Raw genomic sequence first — 12,790 nt, forward strand, 5'->3', positions numbered from 1 at the left:
TTGTTTGCAAAACAGGGAATGAAGCCAAGAAAGAAAAAAAAAAAAAAAAAAAAAACGCGAGGCGGGAAGGGCACCATAACAATGCCTGCGCAGCGCCCGGGCCTGGGCGGCTGGGAAGCGGGAAGGTCAGGGCCGCCTCCGCGCCGCCAAACCCCGGGAGCCGCCGGGGCGCCTGCGCCGCCGCCGCGATTCAGCGCAGGGGACGCGGCGGCGGAGAACCGCGTCCAGTGCGATTGCGCGAAGGCCGGCAGGCGCGGGTGGCCGCGGAGGAGAGCGCCGTGCGCCTGCGCCGGGCTGCGTGGCGCGGAGCGGGGCCGGGCCGTGTGGAGTCGGGGCCGTCGGAGGCGCTGGTGAGCTTTGCGGATCTGGGCGGTGCCGAGGAGGACGAGGCGGCGCTGGGTCTGACGCGGCCCGGTTTGTGGGGGGCCCCCGCTGGTTTATTTATTTATTTACCGTGTGTGCCTCCGAGTGCGCGCGCTCCACTGCTTGGTGGGGAGGGGGTGGGGGGAGGGCCGGGGGCAAGTGGGAGCTGGAACCGGGTCGAAACGCCGCGTGACTTGTAGGTGAGGGAACGCCGAGCGGTCGCCGCAGCCGCCGCCGCCGCCGCCGCCGAGAAGCCCAGGTTCCGGCCGCGGGAAAGCAGCGTCTGGTGCCGACAAGATGGCGGACGGGGAGCTGAACGTGGACAGTCTCATCACCCGGCTGCTGGAGGGTGAGTGCGGGGCCGCGGCCGCGGGGAGGGGGCGCCTCGCTAAGGTCTCACGCCCCTCCGCTGCGGAAACCCAGGGGACCCCCCCGCCTCCCCGCCCGGTGGAGGGGCGAAGAGGCTGGTTGGCCGGGGGGCCGCGGCCTCGGGGAGCGCGGCCCGCGGGAGGCTGGGCGGGAGGCTGGGCAAGAGGCTGTGTCGCCGCGGGTGGCCAGGCCGGGCCGGGCCGGCGGGCAGTGTCCCCGCGGACCTTCGGGGACCCGCACGGCGGCGCGCCGGCCTGGGGTGCGAGGAGCCCGGGGTGCCGGGTGACCCTTCCCAAGGAGGGTGCCGGGAGGCGTGCGCCCGTATTGTGCGTCCGTGGAACGTGTCTTTCTGTGCTCTTTTTGTGCTTTGCCCTTGGCTGCCTCGGAGTCCAGTTCCGGAGTAAATTTTATAAAAACCTTCTGGAGACGATTATTTGACCTGTTCTGCATTTTTATATGATGCTATAGGAAGAACTCTGTTTAAGGAGAGGGATAACAACGGAAGTTAAATACCTCCCATGTATTATTTTGCTTTTTTAAAAAAAATAGTAAAAAGGTGTTTGAGCGAGTGAAAGATGCTCGCAAGAAAAATGGAATGTGTAGACACGTTTGCTGAAGGTACTAGCTTTCGGGTTTGAGGATTTGATTTCTGCACAAACTCAGGAAGGGTCTATGGTACGGCCTCTCCTGGGTTAAAAGGTATTTACAAGTCTTCGCAGCTTTTGAAGTTTCTGGACCCTTCAGTTTTTATTGAATAGTTTCATGTTGGTTGGGGATCGGAGGAAAGTGAAGAGATGGAGAGGCCAGGATATTTATTATTCACAGCTAATCGCGATCTCCTCCCGGTGAATCCCTTTACCCTAAAATTTGCGTCATCACTAATTGCTTTATGAATATATATAGAGAGAAAATAAGCCTTAAATGAGTTCTTTCTGCCAGAAACCGTCAAAGGATTGTTGATTGTTTTCAGATTACCTGAAGGTAATTGTTTGATACAGTGTAGCAATATACTTATATTTGGAAAAGCATCAGAGATTGTATGATGATTTTGGGGAAAGGGGGGCGCTAGTTTCTTTCTTTTCGTTTAAACCAGTGGTCGGCAAACCGCGGCTCGCGAGCCACATGCGGCTCTTTGGCCCCTTGAGTGTGGCTCTTCCACAAAATACCACGGCCTGGGCGAGTCTATTTTGAAGAAGTGGCGTTAGAAGAAGTTTAAGTTTAAAAAATTTGGCTCTCAAAAGAAATTTCAATCGTTGTACTGTTGATATTTGGCTCTGTTGACTAATGAGTTTGCCGACCACTGGGTTAAACCATTGTGGGTACCTCATACTGGTTGTGTAACAAACTACAGTATATTTGCTCCAGATGTGAAAGCCTTCCAGCCATCTAAGTCTGAATAAGGAGCAGTTTTCCCAGGAACTCCTTCTTATTTACCTTTTCCTTTACTACCAAGTTATTCCTGGGAGGCCCCCTGGTGCCTGCAGTTAGTGTTCACTACCTAAGACTTTGTGGACTTGAACAGACGTGAACCTCTTGCTGAGTGAGACAATTGCTTTGAAAGAAATTGTATATTGTTACTGTGTGTTGTTCTAAGAGAGTAATATAGCTCTTTAAAATGTTTAATATGTTAATTTGGGGGGAAATTTCGTTTAGGCCCACATCTGTTTTTATGCATTTTAAATTCAGCTTGTAAATTTAAATAATTTTAAAATCTGATGTTTGTATCTCAACTTCTTCACTTTTATTTTTCATATACTTACATATTTATATACTTTATAGGCATAAAACAAAATAGACTTACATGTTTTTAAATGTTTGATCTGGAACCTTTTAAGGCAAATGCACCTTTTTATGATTATAGATAATTAAGAACTTTTATTAGTGGATTATTCAAGGTTATTGGAAAAAAGATATGGTGTAAAAAATAGAATGAGTGAATGATTCCATTTATTTTTGTGAGTTCAAATTACATAAATGTTTGGTTTTGGGTTTGGGTGATCATTTTTCTTTAATTGGTGAGAGTTCTAGTCCAAGACATTTTTCCCTTTTTAAATTACCAGACATTGACCTGCTTTGTGCCTGTCACCAGGAATCCAAAGAAAAACAGTTTCTTCACTCAAGAAACTCCTAATATAAACAAATGATTTGGGAGTTTTTTTAGCTTTCTCTCTGTTCATGTTCATCACACCCATCAGTAAAGAATTTCATTACTTGCTTCTTAATCCAGGAAAGTATATTTGACAGTGCCTCCCTGAGATTCTTAAATTCTCCAGGTTCCTCCTCTCCTTTCCTCTTCCAAAATCTAGACCCATTAAAAAACATCCAAAACAGACATGGATTTTCTTATAAGTAAGTAATTTTATCTTCAAATAAAAATTTTTGTGTTTGCCTTGTTTTTCAGTGATGTCACATGATAGTTGAATTTAACTCAAATTTTTAAGTGATTTCAGAGAGGAAGGGAGAGGGAGAGAGAGAAACATTAATGGTGAGGGAGAATCATTGATCGACTGCCTCCTGCAGGTCCCACACTGGGGATGGAGCCTGCAACCCCGGCATGTGCCCTGACCAGGAATCGAACCATGATCTCCTGGTTCCTAAGTCCGCTCAACCACTGAGCATCGCCAGCAGGGCAGCACAGCCAACTTTAGAATGTTTCCACCCTCAGGCACAACCCTGTTCCCATTAGCCAACACTTTCTTTTTTTCTTCATCCCACTTCCCCCTCTCCCCACACTAGGCAGCCGCTAAATCTATTTTCTGTCGGGATTGTGCCTATTCTGGATGTTTGATATAAATGAAAGTGTATAATATGTGGTCTTTTGTGATTGACTTCTTTTAATGTTTTAAAAGTTTACCTATGTTGTAGCACATGTCAGTATTTCATCCCTTTTATGGATGAATATTTCATTGTATAAAATAACTAATTGTATCTATTCATCACTTGAGTTGTTTTCCCTTTTTGGCTGTTGTGAATAATACTGCTATGAATATTAGTGTACAGGTTTTTGTGGGTGCATGTTTTCAGTTCCCTTGAATATGTAACTAGGAGTGGAATTGCTGGATCATATGGTAACTCCATATTTAACCTTTTTTGGAACTGCCAGACTGTTTAAAGCCTTTTTTTCTGAGTAAATTGTTTAATTATGACCGAGTAATCTAAAGGTTAGGCAGTTTGAAGGAAGTGTTAAGTTGCTTGTGGCAGCCTTAGCTTCTGCAGAGAAAGTGTGTATAGATCCAAAGCCAAGTCTGTTAGAAAAGAGCAGGTTGGGGAGCAGGGGAGATCATCTGAGGGGTACTTTCTTCTCTTGCTTCTTGGATGAGAAGCTAGAGGAGGCATAAAGTGGTACAGGTTTTAACTGATTCAGAAATTTAGACTGTTTTCCCATTAGTTACTTCCAGCAGGTGAGGGAAAGTTTGACAGTTTGAATAGCTCAGAAGTGTTTCTGTTTTGTTATTTAAGGAGAGCTGGAGCTTTTCTGGTAAATTTCTAAGTCCAAGATTAGGATTTATTGGGATTTAAACATCTATTTACATTTGAGTCTAAAGACAGGTTATATTAAGATTTAGAATTAGTAAATTGTATCTGATAGGCTTTTATTCTCATACTAGGGGCCCGGTGCACGAAATTCGTGCACTGGGGTTGGGGGTCTCTCAGCCCAACCTGCCCCCTCTCACATACTGGGTGCCCTCAGGGGATGTCCTATTGATGGCTTAGGCCCACTCCCCACTCTCCTTTGTGGGAGGCAACTGGGCTGATCAGGGGAAGGCACCGGCCCCATCACCCCGCTGCTGCAGCCACTACCAGTCACCACAGCCACGAAGGTGTTTTCATCAACATGGACTCCAGTCCCTTCACCAAGAAAAAAATGACAACTTTCTTTAGGCATTTTCAAGATGTGTCTTTCATAGGATATGCTTTTTTTTTTTTTTTTAATCCTCACCTGAGGGTATGTTCCCATTGACAGGTTATATTAAGATTTAGAATTAGTAAATTGTATCTGATAGGCTTTTATTCTCATATCTTATTCTCCACATTTATTGTTTAACAGGGTATCCATCCCAATGACAGGCATTCTTAAACAACTCTACAGAAGTAAAATAATGTAGGTGCAAAAGAATGTCAAGATATTTAGAAATAATAACAAAAATGTCATTAAGTGTTTCTGAAACAAAGGTTATCCTGGAAGTCTTGGGATTGGGGTATAGGGATGCTAAGAGAAATGGTTTGTGAATGTCAGGAAGCTTAGCAGTGATATGGTGGAATCTTCTGTTCTTGTGTGGGTACATATTTTTATAACCTCAGGCAGCAATCATTGCTCCTATACCTGCTATAAATAGCTATTTCACAGTTTATTCTTCCTGGAAAAATGGAGGATCAGAGAAGATAGGGGAAAGAGATAAATGTCATAATTCTTCCTTCTGGTACACCCTCCATATTCCCCCAGACTGAATTGATTACCTTTGAAGTCTTGTTATTAGTAAGTGAAAAAGTATTTTTTTTTTTCATACTTCAGTCTCTGAAATATGCCATAAAATAGAGACTTTGTATCTGTTGGATAAAATGAAAATGCTTAAATGGAAATAAAGTCTTTATTCCACAATTAAGGGTAGAAGACTAAAAGTGCACACACTAATTCTGAAGATAAAGAAGTATAAATAATTAGTAGCTAGTCCTTTCCTAGTTTGATGGATGAGTTCAGTTTCTGGTATCAGTGGTACTTGTTATATAGTGGAAAAAGTAGTTAAAGGGCAGTGACAATTGTCCTTATCCTGTCTCTGCACTATTCACATGTGTAACAGTGACTTCTGAAGGTATACATAACCTTCCTGAAAATCACTGGCCTCAGGGCTCTCCCTTCCCAAATTTACCCACATTTGTGCAAGGACAAGGAGAGGAATTTATACTATATGCATAATCTAGTGGGAACATTGTCTTTGGCTCTTCATTTGTGCTGACACTGTATAATTTGGAGGTTTTGGCACAGTTTTTTTTCACTATAAAGGAATTCTATCCCTAGAATGTTCATCACAATATCCCTGAGTTCCCAGCCTGTCAATTACAGGCTGACCAAGACATTTTCTTGGCTTGTCTAACACTATTTTTACTTTTCCCCTGATCCTACCCCCTATGTTCAAGATTTAGAGAAATCAAAGTTACTTTTCATAAGTTTAAGGACATCTGTTATATATTGTGGGAATTCTTTAACATATACCAAAAATATACAAGTGGTAATTTCTTAACAGTTTATTCATTGATCTATCTTGTACTTTAAATGGGTCTTACACATGACTTTGTAATATGCATTGGTCATTTGGAGAACACTGGTTAAACTGAATTATGTAGATTTCAAATGTACTCACACCTCTGTGATATCAAAAAAATCACATTTGTTAATATTATAACAAGATATTAGAAGAGTCCTTAAGTATGGAGAAGCTGTCAGGTTCATGGTGCTGGATATAAGGTTTCCCAAATTTTAATTTTCACTTGAAAGCTTGAAATGTAACATTAGCAGCAAATGCTGTCAGTTGTTTTCCTTGAAATGACAAGCACACTTTGTTCATTTTCAAGAGTATCTGTTAAATATCTAAGTGTGAATAACCATAGTTTGTTAGTTGTGCTTTCTAGTAAAAAAGATGTTCTGTTGGGGGTGGAGGGGAGTGGCCAGATCAGCTGCAAACTAAGACAGTCACATGAGTGCTTTTCTTGGAGACAGCTCTTGTACTTTGGTATGCAGCAGAAATGTTTTATGGGTACTTCGTATTTCATCATAGTGAATATGAAAGATGTATACTCAGTGGTGGAGATGTAATAAAATTGTTTTTACTGCTTCATTAAGGGTATTCTTAAGTGAAGCTGGGCTTTTTTATGTTTACTAAAAGTGCATGGCAGTAACCACACTAGTGACTACAGTAGTACAGTTAGACAGCACTGATTTGGTTTGTGCTGGGTACCAGCAGTTTTACCAGCCATTGCTTTTACTTGGTGCAGATGTCAGCACAATTAAAAAGGAGTCACACTTTGAGAACCTTAGGGCTAGGGCACTCCTTCCTCTACTCCTGGATTGTCTAGCCCTCCCTATGTGTGTTACATCGATGTGAGAGAAAGAGAAACAGCGATTGGTTGCTTCCTGCACACATCCCCACCAGGGATTGAACCTGAAACCTGGTATGTGCTGTGACTGGGAATCAAACGGGCAACCTTTCTGCGCATGTGCCGATGCTCAACCAACTGAGTCACACTGGCCAGGGCAGTTACTTTCCTTCTTTACCCTTTTATCATTATCTGCTTATCAGTGTACTTGGAATGATTTTTTAAGATGACTCACAGACCCCTTTGAGAATTCATGAAAGCCAGGGGTCTTCTCAGGAAAATATGTATGTTCATGTACATACACAATATTATAGACATTTGGATTTATTATACACGGCTCCTGAAGGCCACCTGTAGACTCTGAAACCACATTAATTTTTCCTATCAGACAGACTTCAGGTACATTGAAATCAATGGCAACTGCCTAATTCTTTCACTTAAAACTAAAATTCCACATTTTAGCCAGTTGTAAAAATTATATAATTTTTTTGGCTAAAGGTAGACTTAACGTGCAAAATACAGGCTGGGGCAAAAGTAGGTTTATAGTTGTGAGTACACAAAATAGAGTTTATTCTTGCATTATTTTTTATTCTGCTTATTTTGTTTTTTAGATATGTATTTATTGCCATTTTATTGTTCATACTTTATCTTTTTTTTTTTCCCCCTTAAAGAAAGCCCTATAACATTTCATATAATATTATTAGTTTGGTGGTGGTGAACTCCTTTTAGCTTTCTCTTGTCTGGGAAGCTCTATGTGTCCTTTGATTCTGAATGATAACTTTGCTGGATAGAGTAACCTTGGTTATAGGTTATCTTGTATTATTACTTATTAATTATTGTATTATTTTCCATACAAGTAACTGTAAACTACTTTTGCTACACCATGTATATTGAAATCAATTGACATTTATCATACAGAAAAATTTAGGCAATATAGGAAACCTGGATTTAAATGCACTTTGCTATTGAGTCGTATGTATCCTTGAGTAAATCTTTATTAGGTGTGGAAGTAGGGTAGAACCAATTAAAATTAAAATGTTAAAGATGGGGCAGATATGATAGATAGTAGAATTAGTTATTTTTTTTCTTGGCATCCTTTCTATTTTAGAGAAGGCAGGTATTAATAAGAACTTGCTGGAGAAAGTAACAGGTGGTTATTGAAAGATAAAATTTAGCCTGGCTGGCATGGGTCAGTGGTTGAACGTAAACCTATGAACCAGGAGGTCATGGTTGGAGTCCAGATCAGGGCACATGCCTCTGTTGTGGGCTCGGTCCCAGTGTGGGATGTGCAGGAGGCAACCGATCAATAATTCTCATTGTTTATGATTCTAGCTCTTTCTCTCTCTCCCTTCCTCTCTGAAATCAATAAAAATATTTTTTTAAATGTGTGGCCTTAATTGTAAATGGAGAATAGTAGGGGTATATAAAGATATAGCCTATGTTTTCCTTTTTTAAATGTCTTCCCAGTTAAGATTGAATGGGTGCTAGCAGTATATTTAGAGGTTAAAGGGAAAGTGAGTAGAGAAGGTAATGAGAGGAAATTATTACAAGCTCAACTCATTAGGACAAATAAGGAACTCCCATGCACCATTTCTCCCCACTCCATCTCAGAAGTTACTGGAAACCATATTAGTTAATGAATTTTATTTTCTCATTCATGTGAAAAGTTTTTTCATCTAACTAGCTTATAGAATTTTTAATATAATGCCTATTATAAAAATAATAATGCATTAAAATTTATTAAGTATCTGGCTGGCACCTTTGAAAATCTGTTTTGTTTTGATTGGAAAATAGAAGTGGTAGTTGATTGCCGGAAGCCAGTTCCAGCATGTCATGATTGCAGGAGTTTCATCGAAAGGTTGATGGAACTTGGGGACTCAACAGGGGCTGAGTCACATATGTTAACGCCTGCTACGAATGGCTAAAGGCATTTCCCCAAACCTGAAAAGGATGATTGTTTACTGCCAGACAGCTCAGGGCATCTTAATCTACCTGTTATTGCCTCCTCCTGGCCAAACACCTGAACAGCCGGGAGTTAACTCCACCTATCTGGCAATTGATTTGTATACGAAACCCTGGCCTTTGATGTGTATATCTCCACCTTGCCTTAGGACAATTTATATTAATAAAAAGCAAGGGGTCCTGAGACGAGGAGAACTTGGTTTCTTTAGCCAGGCTCCTCTACAACCCCTCCCCCCCCCCACCCCCCAGGAACAGAGGCCCTCAAATGCCTTTCAAAATTATGTTTCATCTCTGGACTCTTTATTAATTTATGCACAGCCCCTTCTCCAGATTGCTGAACCCTTCTAGATGCCGGATCAAGACCACCGGCATTAAATGGTGCCCAACGTCCGACATTAGTTGATAAAATTCTTGGGACTGCTGATAATATTCCAAGAAGTGTGTGAAGCTAAATCACCTGACAGCTGCTTTTCCTAATCTTCCTTTCTTCATAGCCACAGCTTCTTAACGATGCTATTTTGGCATTTTATTATTAAATGCAAGACTTTGCTGAGAGAATAGGCCAGACACTCAACAGGTGCTGTCCCTGAATCATTTTAGGGCTGTGAGGCCTCAAGTTAGCCACTGAAGAACAAAGAGGGCTGCATTTCCATGGTAGCAACTTGCCGGAGCATCAAGAACTAACAAGAATGGAGATAGAAGCAAAAGATCATAGAATAACCTTACTGTTAGTCATAGGACCTAACAGGTTTTCTGATAGTTTTCTGCCTGTTAAAATATTATTTTATGGATAAATTTTAGAAAACTGATCGTTTATTCATTGTTTATCAGTACGAGGATGTCGTCCAGGAAAGATTGTGCAGATGACTGAAGCAGAAGTTCGGGGCTTATGTATCAAGTCTCGGGAGATCTTTCTCAGTCAGCCTATTCTTTTGGAATTGGAAGCACCGCTGAAAATTTGTGGTAAGTAAATGGGTAAAGCTGGAAACAATCTCTTTTGAATCTGTTTTTCTCCCATATTTACATTGAAGATCTAGGGAAAACGTTTTAAAGTTTTTGTATAAAAGAAAAGACTAATAGGTTTTCTTTTATAAAATTCTATAAAAATTGAAACTTTTGCCCTGGTTGGTATGGCTCAGTAGATAGAACGTTGGCCTGCGGACTAAAGGGTTCCGGGTTTGATTCCGGTCAGCGGCACATGCCTGGGTTGTGGGCTTGGTTCCCAGTGGGGGGCGTGCAGGAGGTAGCTGAACCATGATTCTCTTTCATCACTGATGTTTCTCTCTCCCTCCCTCTCTGAAGTCAATAAAAATATATATCTTTTAAAAAATTGAAACTTTCTTGAAATGACAAGTTACAAGATATTAGCTATATATACAACAGATAAAAAGATTGCTATTCACACTATATAAAAGAGTTCTTATAAATAAATAAGAAAAGGCTATACAGTCAAAAAAATAGAGTCAGATATTAGAAGAAATTCAAATGGCCAATATATGCAAGATCCTCAATCTCACTAGTAGTGAGGGAAATGCAATTCAAAATCAAATCCTGAATGATAATCAGATTGAAAAAATATCAAAAAATTGATTATCTAATGTTAAAGAAGTAGTGAAATAAGCATGTCGGTGCACAAGTTAAAAAAAACAGGTACAGCCCTAACCAGTTTGGCTCAGTGGATAGAGCGTCGGCTTGCGGACTCAAGGGTCCCAGGTTCGATTCCGGTCAAGGGCATGTACCTTGGTTGCGGGCACATACCCAGTAGGGAGTGTGCAGGAGGCAGCTGATCGATGTTTCTCTCTCATTGATGTTTCTAACTCTCTATCCCTCTCCCTTCCTTTCTGTATAAAATCAATAAAATATATATATTTTTAAAAACAGGTACAGAATTAGTGTCAATATGGCAATGTTCATGGTATTCTAGCTTTGTTGTGATCATTTTATTTTGAAATTATGTAACTTTACAGTTTGTTCTTTTAAGTCTTATAATGGCTTTTGGCCAAAAGCAAAAACTTAAAGACCTTAAGTGGAGTGATCACATTTTTACATAGTTCATCTAACAGCTGGAAATGGTATAAATAATGTATTGTGCTGGCTTTTGGTTTAATAATGCAGTTTTTCTTGGTAGTGGCTGTTAGTGATTAAGACATAGTGTTTATGGACTTAACTATCAGTTTTTGCTCAATTAAGGATTATTTGCTATATGCAGAAATTTATCTGGCCCTGGCCAGTCTGGCTCAGTTAGTTGGGAGTGTTGTCCCATGCACTGAAGCATTGGGGGTTCTATCGCCATTTGGGGTGCATATGGGAGGCAACCAATCAATGTTTCTCTCTTTCTCCCTCTCCCTTCCTCTCTCTCTAGAATCAATGAAAAATGTATTCTTGGGTGAGGATTTTAAAAAATTTATTTTGCATGTTTCTTAGTGATCTATTTGAGTTCTTACTATTTTGTCTTGCTATTTGGTATAACAATAGGACCTAAATTTAACTACCAGATAATAAGATTAACTGTATTAGTTCTCTGTTGCTGTATAACAAATCACCCTAAAACCTTATTGCTTAAAACAACATTAATTTATCACCTCACAGTTTTTGTGAGTCAGGATTTTGGACCCAGCCTACCTGGGCCCTCTGGTTCTAGGGCTCTCCCCAGATGATACAGTCAAGGTGTCATCTGAGGCTGTGGTCATTTCTAGGTTAAACTGGGAAGGGATTCAGTTCCTTATGTGCTAATGGATTGAGGGCCTCTGTTCCTACTGAGCAGGTGGCCAAAGTCCTCCTTCAGTTCTTTGCCATGTGTGCTTTTCCAGAAGGCAGCTGGCTTCATCATTAAGAGTGAGAGAAAGCAAGAGAGTACAAGCAAGATGGAAGTCACAATCTTTTGTGTGTTTGTTTGTTTTAAAATATATTTTATTGATTTTTTTTACAGAGAGGAAAGGAGAGGGATAGAGAGTTAGAAACATTGATCAGCCACCTCCTGCACACCCCCCGCTGGGGATGTGCCTGCAACCAAGGTACATGCCCTTCACCGGAATCGAACCTGGGACCCTTCAGTCCGCAGGCCGACACTCTATCCACTGAGCCAAACCAATCAGGGCAGTCACAATCTTTTGTAACAATCTCAGATGTGACAGCCCCTCTTTCTTTTGCTATATCCTCTTTATTAGAAGCAAGTCACTCAAGGGAGAGGATTACACAAGGGAGTAAACATGAGGAATCATTTCATACAAGGTGATTGTACAACAGTAACCAAATATTCTAAAGCTGACTTTTTCTCTTTTTAGGAGATATTCATGGACAGTATACAGATTTACTGCGATTATTTGAATATGGAGGCTTTCCACCAGAAGCCAACTATCTTTTCTTAGGAGATTATGTGGACAGAGGAAAGCAGTCTTTGGAAACCATTTGTTTGCTATTGGCTTATAAAATCAAATATCCAGAGAACTTCTTTCTCTTGAGAGGAAACCATGAGTGTGCTAGCATCAATCGTATTTATGGATTCTATGATGAATGTAAGTAAAAATAAAAACCTATTTTTTATTAATGGAAAAAGTCCCTAATAATTTTTTTACTTAAAAAGAGTTCTTTCAATTTAGAGTTTTAAAAAAAATATGATATATTAAGCATAAGCCCAAGAAGAGAACCTTTCATGGAAGAGGAACCTGAAACTGGAAAATGTTACTAGTTAAATTGGTTCCTTGGGATCTCTTTCAGGTTGACTGCAGCTTGTTCGGCTGAAAGGACCTTTTGTAATTAGCTTACATAGTAAAATATCCAAGTGGAATAGAGGTTACTACAGACAGTAGCTTCTGGTTTTCTAGTGTCCATTAAGGTTTTAGCTCTCAGCATTCTTGTGATATAACAGAAAATCTTACTGGCTCTTTGTCAAAGAAATATTGAGGCATCCTATGAAATTATTTTAAAAGTTCAAGTTTATTTTAGGATGTTAGTCTATACCTATAAATTAGAGAGATAAAGATACTGAATATTCTGGGGTATC

At 40.6% G+C, this 12,790-nt stretch overlaps 1 protein-coding gene across 3 annotated transcripts in view; it reads left to right on the forward strand.

Moving 5' to 3' along the window:
- Nucleotides 1-256: 256 nt before the first annotated feature.
- Nucleotides 257-12,790, forward strand: part of PPP1CB (protein phosphatase 1 catalytic subunit beta) — a 28,994-nt gene continuing 16,460 nt past the window's right edge. Inside the window, exons 1-4 of one of the 3 annotated variants that reach the window (XM_028140188.2) lie at nt 257-350; nt 564-712; nt 9,619-9,750; nt 12,072-12,302. In XM_028140188.2, coding sequence (XP_027995989.1) covers nt 661-712; nt 9,619-9,750; nt 12,072-12,302 — 415 coding nt within the window. In that variant the 5' untranslated portion in view covers nt 257-350; nt 564-660. The other 2 variants (XM_028140187.2, XM_008162278.3) reach the window with 2 other exon arrangements.

Source organism: Eptesicus fuscus, chromosome 16 (genome assembly GCF_027574615.1).
Source record: "Eptesicus fuscus isolate TK198812 chromosome 16, DD_ASM_mEF_20220401, whole genome shotgun sequence".
NCBI classification, from domain to species: domain Eukaryota; kingdom Metazoa; phylum Chordata; class Mammalia; order Chiroptera; family Vespertilionidae; genus Eptesicus; species Eptesicus fuscus.